The sequence below is a fragment of the Actinia tenebrosa genome, unplaced genomic scaffold, assembly GCF_029948245.1.
Source record: "Actinia tenebrosa isolate PJP-AT-01 unplaced genomic scaffold, QUT_ActTen_1.0 PGA_scaffold1__47_contigs__length_23844297, whole genome shotgun sequence".
In the NCBI taxonomy this organism is placed as follows: Eukaryota; Metazoa; Cnidaria; class Anthozoa; order Actiniaria; family Actiniidae; genus Actinia; species Actinia tenebrosa.
This window is the reverse complement of record NW_028292578.1, coordinates 5,459,285-5,474,289: the sequence shown is the minus strand read 5'-3', so window position 1 is coordinate 5,474,289 and position 15,005 is coordinate 5,459,285. Positions and strand designations below refer to the sequence as shown.

General features: G+C 36.4%; 2 protein-coding genes across 3 annotated transcripts in view; one reads left to right on the top strand and one right to left on the bottom strand.

The window, feature by feature from the left end:
* LOC116301656 (exportin-T) overlaps positions 1–6,251 on the bottom strand; it is a 23,234-nt gene extending 16,983 nt beyond the window's left edge. The window contains exons 1-10 of one of the 2 annotated variants that reach the window (XM_031710745.2): positions 6,115–6,251; positions 5,203–5,669; positions 4,980–5,062; positions 3,734–3,790; positions 3,483–3,639; positions 2,399–2,533; positions 1,851–1,934; positions 1,627–1,736; positions 1,048–1,207; positions 292–371 (exon numbers count right to left, since the gene is read on the bottom strand). In XM_031710745.2, the coding sequence (XP_031566605.1) occupies positions 292–371; positions 1,048–1,207; positions 1,627–1,736; positions 1,851–1,934; positions 2,399–2,533; positions 3,483–3,639; positions 3,734–3,790; positions 4,980–5,062; positions 5,203–5,262 (926 nt within the window). In that variant the 5' untranslated portion in view covers positions 5,263–5,669; positions 6,115–6,251. The remainder of the gene's footprint in view (positions 1–291; positions 372–1,047; positions 1,208–1,626; positions 1,737–1,850; positions 1,935–2,398; positions 2,534–3,482; positions 3,640–3,733; positions 3,791–4,979; positions 5,063–5,202; positions 5,670–6,114) is intronic. The other variant, XM_031710746.2, reaches the window with a different exon arrangement.
* Positions 6,152–15,005, top strand: LOC116301660 (rab GDP dissociation inhibitor alpha). Its single transcript, XM_031710749.2, has 11 exons — positions 6,152–6,318; positions 8,752–8,859; positions 9,503–9,599; positions 10,555–10,779; positions 11,450–11,558; positions 11,965–12,015; positions 12,707–12,959; positions 13,073–13,175; positions 13,539–13,683; positions 14,040–14,094; positions 14,439–15,005. The coding sequence occupies exons 1-11, from the start codon at positions 6,274–6,276 to the stop codon at positions 14,574–14,576; spliced, it is 1,329 nt and encodes a 442-aa protein (XP_031566609.1). The 5' UTR covers positions 6,152–6,273; the 3' UTR covers positions 14,577–15,005.

Below are 15,005 nucleotides of genomic sequence, written 5' to 3'. Positions count from 1 at the left end.
GACTTTCACATTGCTTGGATGACCACTTTAAATGGCGGTCAATGTAAAGCACCTTTGATTATCCATATAGAAAGGGTGCTATATAAATCACAAATCATCAATCATCATAGTGCTGTACTTGAGCATTTAATGATCAGATTTGTTCATCAATAGACCACTCTACATTGAGCGTAATGTTTTTTATTTCAGACCATGTGTCTACTCAACACAAACTAATTTCAAAGCCAGATTTTAATGAAGGTGATGGGTATCCTGTGGTGATGTCCACAGGCAGCCCAAATTCGTACTTACTTGGTATAGCTGTTGATTAGTTGTATTCCTATACAGTTTGCTAATCTTGCAAGTTTAGCCAGATAATCATTATCCACATCCTGAAATGATAATAAAACCTTTACCATTGAGTTATTACATTACTATATAAAACCACATACAAGCACTCTGATTGGTTGAGAATTGTGCTGTATTAGTGAATAGTGCCTGGTGCTGATGCTATCTAGCTTTTCAAAGAAATGAAAGAAAACAGCACTGAAAACGCCAATAAGTTGTTTTCTTTCTGTAACAAAATAAATAAAAGACGTTTTCCTTATGCTACGTTCTGTAATACAGCATGCAGAAAGTGATGAAAGCACAAAAGAAGTGTGAGCCATATACATGTGAGTGCTTTTCACACTGTTCTCAAGAGGAAGTACAATTTACAGTAACTTTTGAGGCCATGTTGCATTTTTCTCACAAGACAAGCACTTCTTCTTAACAAAGAAAACAGGTTTTTTCATGCTCTATTCAGGGCCTGGTTGTACAAAAGATAGATAGCACTATACTGATGGATAAATCTTATCTTATTTATTGGATAACAGTATTGATTTATCTGCTGGATAAGGGTTTATCCATTGTATAGCGCTATCTACCCTTCGTACAACCTGGTCCTGTAATATATTATATATATATAGCACCATGACAGACTAAAGCATGGAAGAAGAATCAAGAGAAGCCCAACCTTTTTCTTTCATGCTTGTAGCATGTTCTAAGCTGAATTTTTATTGTACATACCTCTGAGGGAGCCATTACACCAGCACTTTCCAGCACCCTTACAAGAGATTCTACTAGTTCTGTCTTGGCTAATGGATCCATTCCTTTACTGATGATCCCATGAAAACAGTCACAGACACTCTCACGTAACACATCTACTGTTATCAGATGCAATAATACACTGAAATAAGAGGAGTATTTCATTCATTCATCCATTTATTCATTCACTCAAATAAAAATAGATAAATCACTGTTATTATAAGGATAGCACTTAATAGCCAGAGACTAACAAAAACCTCTCAATTCCAATTTGGTCATGGAACGAGGGCCACAGTAAACCCAGAGAAAAACCCTCAAAGCACAGGAGAGAACCAACTAGAAGCTCTCAATCACTCTGTCAAATGGTCAATTAGTCAGTCACACAATCAGGCAGTCAGTCACTCTGTCAAATGGTCAATAAGTCAATCCATTACTCTGTCAAATGGTCGACAAGTCAGTCAATCACTCTGTAAAACAGCCAATCAGTGAGTCAGTCAGTCAATCCGTCAGTCAGTCAGTCAGTCAGTTTGTAGTCTGTCTGTTAGTCCATTCTAAACTTACCTAATAAATTTTTCATTTGCTATGAGACTAATATCAATCCATGCCACATATGAACTCACTACTTCTAGACACAAGCATGTCAGCGCTGGGTCAGTTCCTTCATAAGTTTTCTAGAAAAAAATAAAAAACACTACATAGTTTATAATATAATTTTTTTTAAACTTTAAATATGCCTTTATGCTTTTAAATATGAGACATTCATGAAATGCTAGAAATCTAATTACCAAGATTTCAAACCAGGAGTTGACTATGTCTGGGATACAATGTTCTCTCATGAAGTCTTTTATTGCTGTGTTCCTATCAGCCTCCTGAATAGAAAAGAAAACAACAGAAATACATTTACAGCCATTCTCAATCGCACACATTCTCTAGCGATTGTTTTTGTCACGACAAAGAAGGTTTTGGTGGATGTCAATCGCAAGGCGTTTCCATAACATCGTTGGAAAACACAAAGCTATAAGGGCATGTGCCTATAGAATGTTATGGAAATGCCTTGATTGACGTCCACCAAAAGCTTCTTTGTCGCGACAGAAACAATCGCTAGAGCAGCGCGTGTGATTGAGAATGGCTGTCAAAAACATGTCACCCAAAAGATTATAATTATCTTCGGATGTGTAATGTGGTATGTTAGCATGGAATGAACTTCTAACACATACAGTAATCCCATCCTCAAGGGAATGAGACATGTACATAGCAAGAGAAAAAACTGTGTGCATACAGAAATCAAATCTTAAATCTTAAAATTGAAAATAAAGGTAGTTCTATTCTTCACCATAACCTGTGGAGTTCTTGCAACATCTTTGTCAACCACTTCTTCATCAATAGCTTTCAAGATCCTGAGATATAAGTCAACAGCTACAGGTCCAGAACCAAGGGTCTGGTGCAGATCTCTGAAGAATGACAGCCACTAAAGAATATCAAGCAAACAAGAAAACAATGATAAGACAAAAGGGCTAAATAATCTTTCCTTTTCTAGTGATAATTAATAAGTTCAATCATTATATTTATGTATCTATATATTTATGTTATTGTGTATCTTTTTTTTCCTTTTTTTTTCTTTATATTCTTATCATAGCTATTAAATTTATGATGATAGAAATATAGATAAGCTATAGTGCTTGGGAACGAGGTTATTCCAGGCGAAAGCCCTTGGAATTAATTTCCGACCTCGCTGGGAATCGAACCCACGACCTTCGGAATTGTACTACCGATGCTCTACCAGCTGAGCTAAAGGTCAGACTGAGAGCAGGCTGGGGGGAAATAGATAGCTATTAAATTTATATTCTTTAGCTCGCTCAAACTAGCACTTGTGTGCTATCATGTATTTTAGTGAGTATAAATAAAGATTTATTATTATTACCATCATCATCATCATCATCATCATCATCATAGCTGGTTCAAACTATGTTGAATTTGAGCAAGATAGAAATGGTTGACATTCCTATTTAAACCAAGGTTACACCTTCACTGCCCAAGCCATGGATATGTATATTCATCTCATGAGTAAGAAATATTCCAATTGCATAATACCACAACAAGGATCCTTGCAACACTTTTCATCAGTAAATGATAGTTAATATCAGCTCTTCTTACTATATAAGTTGTTTCTTTGAGGCAATAAAGATTTAAATAAAACTACAACACATTCTGGTAATTGTAGTAGAATGATGCCATCATGTGTATGGCCTACTATGACTACATCCTATTTACCAATCACAGTACAGAAAATCAATGATCAATTTCAGCCATTCAAATATGATCAGTCAAAGCTTCCTCAAAGTCATGGCATAGCACACTTTGTACCATGAATTCTTTATAGTATGAGATTTGGTCAACTGTATGGAGTATTGTGTTACCTGATGAGGATAGTCAACAACGAAGGTCAAGGCAAATGCTTGAGCTGCCTTGTTACATATGAAGCTCTTGTCTTTCTCACCAGAACACTGATTATGGTACCAGGTCATCAGAATCTTTCGCAACGCTTGTTGAGCAGGAAGTTCTGAAATACCATGCCTAGTAAAGGTAGAACGATTATTTAAAATATAAACTCAGCTCACAAGTTTAACTTTAAGACAATTAAAATGTTATCGTAGAGTGGGAATGTCACCTTGTCCTGATGTGATGTTCCAAGACTTGAAAGCAAAAGAACTTGACATTATCATCACTAGAAGAGAAACGACACTGTTATTGATCCAATTCGGGAGAGGAAGCTAGGCAGGCTAAAAATAATAATAATAATAATACTTTACAACCACCACTCCCAATACAGGGCTCTTCCGTGAGGTTCCCTCCACACACACTACATTCTATATTTACAACATACAACACAACTCACATGTTGATTTTTATGGAGGGAGGAAACCAGAGAACCGGAGAAAACCCTTGTAGCATAGGAGAGAACAACACATCAAACAAACTCAATTCACATGTGACAACCACTGGGCTAGAACCAGCGACCCAACCCATTGGACTCGCAGCGGTAAAAGACGACGCGTTAGCCGCGAACACCACCCATGCTACCATGCACCCATGCACAATGGCTGCTCGATGCCTGGACAACTTGCGACATAGATTTTAGTTCAAATATACAGCATTTTATACACGACTGATTAACATGTGAGCTCGCTATGGAGAGGACAGGCCTAATAGAGGTTTTCCAGACAAGTGCAAATTGTGACCAGACATTTAGGGTGTGGATCCAGGGATGTGTCAAGGGGGCATCCCAAATAAAGAAATATATGTAAAAATATTATGCATCGTAAATGCTTCTTTTGCTCCAAGAAAGCTAAATGTAATTACAGCGTTAGAGGGGTGTCCGGTGCACCTCAGGACATCACCCCCCCTCCTCCCCCCCGATCTGCCACTGACATTTTTCTCTGACTGGCTGATTTTTTAGATGGGAAAAATATGGTGCTGTGGGAAAACTTGCTTGCTTGGCTGTGTACAGTTTAGAAATGTTGAGAAGCACTAAGCTATGTGTCATGCTTCTCCTGCGTGCTCTATGTAACTGCATACAGCACCAGCACAAGTTTTCTATTATGCATGCATAAATGTGAGAAATTCCATCACTAGAATCAGTAACAATAATTTTTTTTTTCAAGGAAAGATGCTAAGATGCTATTAAATAACAATTGTTAATAATTATTTATAACAACAATAGTGCTTAATGTGATTTAAGCTTTTAAATCTGTACAACGAAGACAAAAAAGAAAATCTTTATAATAGTGACGCCAAACAGAAAAATTGATAACAAGTGAATTACGTCTCGTCTAACGACAGTTTTATTGTACTTTCTATCAACTACGACGATTTTTTTTGGAATATTGAAGCTGTGAATCTAAGTGTTTTCGTACCTGTAAATCCCTCGAATTAGCGCATCTCCGCAGATCCTCCATCCTTCGGGAGAATTCTTCAACTGCTCGAAATACTGCAGCGTCTGAATATTAAAAACCTGACTAAGTTGAATACTAAAGATAACTGAGATAAAATGAATGAGTTGAACTTTGTAAAAATTTTGATCCAAAAACCCTCTCGACACTAACACATATTACGTACAATAACTGCAAAGATACTGACCTTAGTTTGCGAAGAAGGATCATCTGAGCAACGAAGTCCCAGTAGAAGACTTTCATCCATGTCGTTTGACAAAATAAATCAAATATTTTGTAGTTATGGTAGTTAAAAACATGGAACAGAGAGAGTGCTTCTCAATCCATCGGCGCACGTGGGGAAACTAAATCGTGTTTTAACACTCAAAACTACTTATTTTTTACATAAAGATTAAGAATGTCTATGCGTATTGCATTCACAAGTCCACTATAGTGGATAAATAAAGGATATACTACATATTAGGGTGTATTTTTTTCATCTAAACAAGTCCACGTTGCATCATATCTTGCACCTCTAACGGTTCATTATTAGGTAAGACGAAATGATGTCCCTTGTTACTGAACACGTGTGGGCATATCATGAATCAGCCCCGGTTACCAGTTAGTCCCTCTCATCCCCCTTGTACTTACAGTATTTCACTGAGGATTTCAGATCTGTAAATCATGAAAAACGGTTTTCATTTCCTTATAAATATATCCTTTAAGAATACGAGAGTATTAAATTGGTAAACAATACAACGCAGACTCGAAAGTTTTTTTCGAGGGGAGGGGAGGGGGTAATTTTTAAAATTATTTCTTTACAATTTATCCTTTTTTAATATGAAGCCTTTCAGTACTAAGTATTTGAATTTAATGACTTCTAACTTCATTTTTCACCTTTTAATATTATAAATTTATAAATTTATCATATCGATATGAATTATTATATTTTATTATTGATAAATATAATTACATCGCAATTTTTGATAACTGAAGTCTATGGTTTTTTTAAATACAAAAATACCCCCAGCCCCTCAAAAAAATAAGATAAAATGAAATAAAAACTCCAATAAATTGGTAAGAGTGGGACATTATTTTACATGGGGTAGTTATTCCGTACCTCATATTACATATCGCATGATAAGGTGCTTGGACGTCCTTCTCTTATTTCCTCTGATACTGGTGTGGCTTCCTACTTTCACAAACATCCACCATATCTCGTCAAATTCTTGCAGAACCTGGTGCTTGTGAAGGTTAATACTAGGACCACAGACTCACCATGGATGAAGAATATGACGTTATCGTCTTAGGAACCGGCTTGAAGGTTTGTGAGATATTTTTTTCGTGGTTTTCAAACATATCTGTCTGGTTAGGCTGTGTAAAGCATGGCCTTCGACTCACACTTCACACCCACCGCCTCAAATTTTCTTGCCTTTTCGAACGATGTGGGGGAGTTTTCTGTAGTTAGAACAGTTTTGTTTACTTCATTATCGTATTCAATTCAAAACACAACAGTTTTTGTACGATATTGTACCTTTTATCTTATAAAATTCGGACGAGTTTAGAATTCAAAATTTGTGCTCACATGATCCTTAATCGAATTTCTCTTGTTTGCACGAAATATTTTTGATCTTTTCTACGTATCAATCTCACAGCAGTACATATAGACAAAAAATTTCATTTTCCATATTGCACAACAATGTAGTTTCGAAGTATTATATGTGTTCTTAAATCTTTTTAGTGAAAAGAATTATCGGATCTTGATTCGATTCCAAAAATGTAGCTTTCATTATTCAAAACCTTTAAGCAGTATTTTCTCAGCGCTAAAAACTCAAATATTCAGGCCACATCGAAATATATGTTTCTTGTATACTAATTCCGCGTATTCTTAGTAAATAATCCTTCTTTTATTACTTGGCTTTGGTTTTCATTGATGTTTGCTTTGTAAGAAATGTGTCTTCACTTCCGGCCAACACGTCAGTGCTCACAAAACGACCATCAAAACTTGACAAATAAATCAACAAGAACGGCATTATCAAAATTAAGCAATATATAAGTTAAGCTTAATTATTTTCTAGTGAAAACTGAAGTATCCTCTTTTTGATATTTTGATGGCAACTAGTGTTTTATGCACTTTGTTTCCTATGCATTTGTTTTGCATTTGCAGTTTTTGAAATTTGGTTGGGTTTTATCACATCATATTCCCCATAATAGACTTCTGAATTTCATGATATAAAGCCAAAAATATAAGATTTGGTTGTATAGGAGCTATTACGATGAGGATGTCTACTTCCTGTGGGTGTCCATGAATCATAAAATGGTATCCCATTGTTTTACACTCCTCCCATTCACGTCGTTAGTTTTTCCTTTCCTGTCTTCTTTGTTCTGAAAATGTATTAATTAAGATGGAGGTGAATAATAAGGTGTCAAGGGTGATACAGTGGCACAACACTTGCCTTTTAGGGTGCAAAATTTAAAACATATCAACCATGTTTTAGGATTTACTACCGAAATCACTCAACTGTTAGTGCCACCAAAATAACGATTGATCACGTTTTGAATTTCAGTTATGTGACTGCAGTTTGGAGAGCTCCAAACGGTTATGGAGGTCACCTGACATTCAAATGCTTTAGAAAACTAATGTCATGTGACCACATGAATTAACCGAAATTCAAAACATAATCGATCATGATCTTGGCATTGTTCACACTTGAGTGGTTATGGCAATATTATTTATAATACACAAATTAACATGTTAAGCAATATGGTAGGAGGGGTTCAGCAAAAATCTTTGTCAGCGTTTTTTCCATGACCAAAATAATGATAGTATATGAATGGAAAAATAATTGACTAAAAAGCATTGAGAAATCTCTTTCTTTTATGCATCAAATACTCTCAGGACAAGCATTTTGCCCCTCAGCTGGACAGCCATCTCTGCAAATCCAGTTGTCAATTAAAAATTCTAGTCATTTCTAACAACTGGATGATCACTAATTTTGGGCAGTTTCTTCTCAAAACCATTAATAATTCATGAGGTCAATGACCAATGGCGACTTTGCATTATAGTCACATGCACACACCTTGATACTTGATCAAAAACGGATCAAGACACTGATCAAAACACTGACTAATGAACGAATAATTGCGAACGAATTTTTAGTCTCATGAGATTCAAGAACAAATAAATCAGAGTTTGAGAAGTCAGTTCAAAAATTGTGCTTTGTGTTTGATCAGCGCATCCAAAAACCTCAAAACAATAAAAGCACTCAGCCTAATGGCCTCATGCTTTCATCTGTTTGTCAGTGTTTGGATGCCCTGATCAAACACACACTCGTTTTTGATCTATTACTTCAACCGCCACTGTTCCCATGGATCAGGTCACTTGTTCAATAGTCCACTTCACAGTTCCCTGCGCCATCTTGAAAGGTAACCGTACCTTTGCATCGAAGCAAGACAAACAGTGAGCTTGCAATGATAGAGACCTTTTTTAACACCTTGGACAATTATTCACATATCTCTATCATTGCAAGCTCACCGTTCGTCTCGCTTCAATGCAAAGGTACGGTTACCATTCAAGATGGTGCAGGGAACTGTGAAGGGGACTATTCCTGTTGAAACTGCTTGTTTGATCTACAACCCTTATTTCCATTGGCACAAGCAATTTTCTCAGCATTTTATAATATTTCTCCATTCATTACAAAATCACAATAGATATACAATTATTAATCATTAGTGGATTAATATTATTTCTTAATAGGAATGTATCTTAAGTGGTTTGTTGTCTGTGAATGGCAAGAAAGTCCTTCACATGGACAGAGAGAAGTACTACGGAGGTGAAACAGCATCACTCTCACCCCTTAATATGGTAAAAAAATTATTATGTAGTTTGTTTTATTGGGAGTGTTCAGTTTATAGTATTTTATGTTTTAGAGAGAAACTTTTCTTTTGCTTTCTTTTTGATTTGCTTATTTTGGTACATGCAGTCATCCCAAATCAACCCAACACACTAAATTCCAATAATTGATGGCTTAATTGATATCAACCCAGAGGTTGTTTCAAGGTTCCATCTTTGAGTTAGCGGTGAACTGATTTAGATGAGACCAGAGGTTGTTTCAGGGTTCCATCTGTGGGTTAGCCGTGAACTAACTAGATCAGCCCAGAGGTTGTTTCAGGGTCCAATCTGCGAGTTACATTGTAGTTACATTGTGGCTTAGATCAGCCCAGAGGTTGTTTTTGGGTTTCATCTATGAATTAACCATGCCCTTAATTAGACCAGGCTATAGGTTGTTACATGGTTTAGCAAAATTGAACTTTCCATCAGAAATAAAAACGTAATGTTTCTATGGTGCTAATCAAATTAATGATGCTTCAATAATAACACAAATAAAATACCCAAGTAACCATGAAAGTGGATATTATATGCTCTTTAGATGTTTGTAACAGAATTCCCAGAGGATTGATAAATAACAAATGAACCTGGAATAACCTTTCATTTTCTTTGTTTAAAGTTGTTTGAGAAATTTGGCAAGAAAGAAGGTCATGACAAGTATGGCAAAGAAAGGGACTGGAATGTTGACTTGGTGCCAAAGTTCCTTATGGCAGGAGGTTAATATATATATCATGTATAGCTGATTAGATAAAGACTAAACAATAATGACCTTAAGATCCACTACTGGAGAGATGATGACAACATTGGACAATATAATGAGTGAAAAAAAACAGTTTTTCATGTGTGTGCCATCAACCTTATTGTTATTTTCCTCGCTATAACATCAGTTTGGGCTTTTTCATATTCTAGACACAATGAAGATGCTTAGGACAACGGTGTGCACATTAAAATCCATTTTGGAAACAAGCTATTTGCCATTGTCCAACTTTGCCATCTTCACTGCTGTTGTACATTCTGGTACCCAAATCTTTCTCAGCTTTCTAACAAAAAATCAAAGGCTCTGGTAACATACAAATCGATCGTTAATTTGATTGGTTGAAATTTTTGCTAAATCTTCTGTTTCCGGTTTGCTGATTTTACAGTCAATGGTCGAAATTTGAATACTTTACTGTACACAACAGAGGGTCTCACTAATTGCTTATTTTTCTGACTTTTAATCACAGACAAATAGACTTTTCCATAAACAATGTATAAATAAGTTTGATTGCTTTTCTTTTGAAGAAAAAAAAGATTGTTTGAATTTATACCGGAAGTCAGAATATGTGGAGCATGTGCATATCTGATGACCTAAAATCTGGGTCTTCCGGTTTGTGTGTTAGCAGAGCCTTCGATTTTTTGGTGAGAAGGGTCTGGGTATGAGAATGTGCTGTTATATTCCTAACTAATAATGATTGGTTAAAAAAAAAGTCAAACTAATAATTGGTTGGTTGGACTAATGTGGCCCAAACCAGTTCTATGAACTGACGCATACCATTTGAGAATTGGCTCTCGGAACAATATTGGTTTGACTTTATGGAAAGCACCCTTATATTAGAAATAGATCTATGGTATATTCATTTGCGTTTCAGAGAAATGCCTTCAAGACTGATTATATATGATAATTTATTTCAGGTGAACTAGTACAAATGCTTATCCTCAGTGGAGTGACCAGGTACCTTGAGTTTAAGAGCATCAAGGGCAGTTATGTTTTTAAAGGTGGAAAGATTTATAAAGTTCCTGCAGATGAGAAAGAGGCCTTGGCAACCAGTTTGATGGGAATCTTTGAGAAGAGAAGGTTCAGGAAATTCCTTATTTTTACTAATGATTTTGATCCAGAGGACTCCAAGACCTGGCAAGGTAAGAATTTGTTTTTAGTTGTTTTTTTTTTTGAAAATGGGTAATCATGCAATTCTTTTGATTAGTTTGTGTCAATCAGCATTCTGCCAACTGTTGGCCAATCATTTAGTTCATCATTAACCCATCAACGGCCGCCCATCGACTGCTGGCCAATATTGTTGATTGACACATGTCAGTCAGTAATTAATAACAATAATTGTTATTATGATACACATTCGTAGAAACCAAGAGATTGTGGATCTAAAGATACCTGGTACAAGTTGGAATCTTTTATTTCAAAATTATATCTGAGCATGGTCAGACCTTCACCATGGCATGGATGCCTCTGGGATGACCATGTAGAATAGAGAGAGATGCTAAACACCCCCAGTTTATCATTCACAACTGTCAAGTGTCGCCTTCTCTAAATCAGCAGTTGCTTTATACATTGGATCTTTGAAAAAAATACACAGGTCTTAAAATACGGTGGACGGTCATCAGACAATGTTCTGCCAGAATTAAAAATAGTCCAGTCAAACCTTTGCCTTGCTAGTCATTTTGACCAGTATCGTTGAGCCAGAAACAAGATATACTGAGCTGAAACTAATTTGGCCTGTAATCATGACTGCTGACTGATCTGCCATTATTTTAAGCCATAGAAACTTCATATCCTTCGATTGTTTGTTACTAGGTGTTGATCCCAAAAAGACAACCATGCAAGAGGTGTATGATAAATTTGGTTTGGATTGCAACACAGCGGACTTCACAGGCCATTCACTTGCTCTGTACACCAATGATGAGTGAGTATATCTCTGATTTACATGTCATTTGCATATCAAGGATGGTGTAGTGTTAGTTAGTGCACTCACTTCTTTTCATTCCTGACCCAAAACACTCTAAATTCCAATATTGCATCATCTGAGAGCTAGCTGTGATTTGATTTGACTTTAATCAACCAAGATCTTAGATCAGTCCAGGGTTTAATTTCAGAATTCGATCATTGAGTTAGCCATGCCCTGACTTAGATCATCCCAGAGGTCGTTTCAGAATATGATCTGTGAGTTAGCCACGCCCTGACTTAAATCAGCCCAGAGGTTGTTTCAGGGTTTAATCTGTGAGTTAGCCAGCCCTGACTGCTCCAAATATAGTTTTATTTTCTGACCTGTATTTTGCTGAATATTTACATCATTCTTTTGACCTCTCTAGTTATAAATCCCAGCCTTGTGGTCCAACATTATTCAAGATCAAGCTATACAGGTATGTATGTGTGGAAGGTAGCTCCTTCGAGATTAGGATTTTCGATTTTAAATGCTAAAAAAATACTACTGGAATGACTTCCAATGCAACACAACAATAATCAATAAGTGGTCATCTGAGCCCAACAACGGTCTAACCAGGTATTTCTAAAGCAAAGGCAGTTCCTTTTACTGACAGCTTTAACCTATGACCTACAACATTTAACTTTTAAGCAAAGTCAAAGATTGTTCTTGAGTGTCCAACAATTTTTGGTAGACACCAAAAGATTTAGATAGGGTAAAGGACGCTTAAGTGATTCTCTAATTATATTTTCTTTTCCATTGTACTTTTTCCATTGTACGTTTTCTATACATATGTGGGTTTTTTTCTTGTTAATATGTTAAACCTTTTTTTTTTTCTTTTTACTAAAACTCCAGAAACCTTGTAATTACTGTTAACTGTGTGATCTCTCACAATGAGCTTAGCTCTTGGAGAGAACACAGAGAGTCAATATGTTTAAGTAAAAAAATAAAAATAATAAAAAACCTACGGCCTGCCTAACTGAGACAATGTCCTAACCTTGCCATCACAACACCAAACAAAGCTACACTACACTACACTGATTCCAAATCAACCTCATTAATAAACTTTAAACAAGGTACACATCATAGCTTCAAACTGTTCTAATGTTAGAATATATGTTATCTCATAGTGAATCTCTGGCACGTTATGGTACCTCCCCATACCTCTATCCTCTATATGGACTAGGGGAACTCCCTCAGGGCTTTGCAAGATTAAGTGCCATCTACGGTGGCACATACATGCTGGATAAACCTGTTGAGGGTATCGTGTATGACGATAACGGTCAGGTAGCTGGAGTTACTTCTCAGGGAGAAACAGCAAAGACCAAAATTGTAGTTTCAGATCCTTCGTATTTCCCAGATAAAACCAAAAAAGTAGGACAGGTAAGATCTACTCTTTGTAAGTTGCGGTATTACCATCTGATATTCTCATTGGCTGATAAGATTAATCAGTCAATCCCTGGTTATCAATGATATTTGTTTGTTTTGTTTTCAAGGTTGTACGTTGTATATGCATCTTAGACCATCCCGTTGCTAATACTAAAGATGCCGAGTCCCTCCAAATTATTATCCCGCAAAACCAAGTTGGGCGCAAGTCTGGTAAGTACATTGTATATAGGTGTGTGAGAATATTTTCTTAACAAGAGCATCCCTCCCTTACTTCTGTCTCCTTCCTTGGTCCTTTCCTTTTTTCTTCTCTTCCTTCCTTTCCTCCATTCCTTCATCCATCCTTCCAGCCACTCATTTGTTGATCCATTCATTTATTAAATAAAACATGTAATCAACATTACAGCTGAAAAAATAAGCACAATACTTTCCAACTATACTTGAGGATCCTTTTACGTCCCCTCCACTCCCCTCCTCTCCTCCCAAGGTCCTGTTGCCTGTAACAAAAAGAACTTGCATTATTTTTCCTATGAATGTGAAATCTGAAGAATTCAAAATGGTCTTTTTTTTCCACAGATATCTATGTAGCCATGCTTTCATCAGCTAACAGTGTTACAGCCAAAGGATTTTACTTGGCATTTGTTACCACAACAGTAGAGACCAACAACCCTGAAGCAGAGCTGAAGCCTGGTCTAGATCTTCTAGGAACAGTACTAGAGAAGTAAGCTAACTTCAACCATTCCAGCCTACATAATGGCCTGAATAGGATTGGGGGGGGGGGGGGGGGTCGAGGAAGTGCATGTCCCCTTGCTCACTTTATATTCCCTTTGTTCCACTATGCAGGCTACAACCTCCATTATTCTTGTGTTAAAGGGAAGTCATAATAAAAACAAGATCAAGGCTAATTTTGCTTGAACTAGAGATTAATTTGAAAGATTTTTTAAGGAAAACACAGAAATGACCCCAATGGTTCCACAGTCTTTTTCTTGTTCTTTTATGACCTAATGTCAAGAACTATAGCATATATGCGCAGGTAGAGTATTCCATAACATTTGTGAATCTGATATTATCTTGTAGGTTTATTGATGTCGTAGATCTCAGAGAACCAACTGATGATGGCTCCAAATCGAAGGTGAGTGTCACTACCCCCCAGAAATGGAAAGAGCACCTCGATATCAGTAAGAAGGCAAAGCTTTAGCTCATAATGTTGACTACAGGAGAAATGGCATTGAATATAATCTCGAATTTTTTCTTCCTTTCTATTTTTTCTTTCTTCCTGTCTTTCTTCAAGTCGTTTAGTCTTCATCCCATCTCAAAACCTCAACTTCTAAATTCCGATTGGACCTGGCCTGACCTGACCTAGACCTTAACTTTAGCCTTGTGTGATTGTAACATCTAAAGAGTCACAAACGCAATGGTTAAGCTGGGAACGCAGTTTAGAACCTAATGTAATAATTTTGACTATCTGTATTATAGGTATTCATTACAAAATCTTGCGATGCAACAACTCACTTCGAAACTGCCTGCCATGACATAAACGACCTGTACCTACGAATCACAGGAGAGAAACTGGACTTTTCCAAGGTGCAAACCGATATTGATAGTGCACAGTAAAAGCCTAATACCCCGCAAAGGGTTGCAGATCAGAATATGAGAATATGAAGTGAATCGTTACTTGAGATCATTATAATGTGCAATATAGAAACATTTTTACTTAAAATAATTTGAATTCCGAAGACTTGGTTTGTTTTGTAAACGTATCAATTGCTATAAATAATTTTGATTTAATAATTCTCTAGCTGAAAACTGTCTTACTAATACTATACGTCCTGTATAATCCTTCTCATTTTTCATACCATTGTATTGCTGAAATTTACCGAAATGAATGTAAAACTAGGAATAATCGGTTTCTCAGTTTCTCTCTCACAACTGTCAAAAAACCATCAGTCAAAAGAGGATGAATTGTTAGACGTACTGTCAATTGTATTAGGTCTGATGTCTTCTTGTAGGTAACAATCCTCGCAATAAAGGGTACTAACTAAA

Excerpts from the sequence above, each read along its gene's own strand:
- LOC116301660 (XM_031710749.2), top strand. The coding sequence starts at position 6,274 with ATGGATGAAGAATATGACGTTATCGTCTTAGGAACCGGCTTGAAG. Across the intron at positions 8,860-9,502 it reads CACTCTCACCCCTTAATATG|TTGTTTGAGAAATTTGGCAA; the intron begins GTAAAAAAATTA and ends CTTTGTTTAAAG. Across the intron at positions 13,684-14,039 it reads CTAGGAACAGTACTAGAGAA|GTTTATTGATGTCGTAGATC; the intron begins GTAAGCTAACTT and ends ATTATCTTGTAG.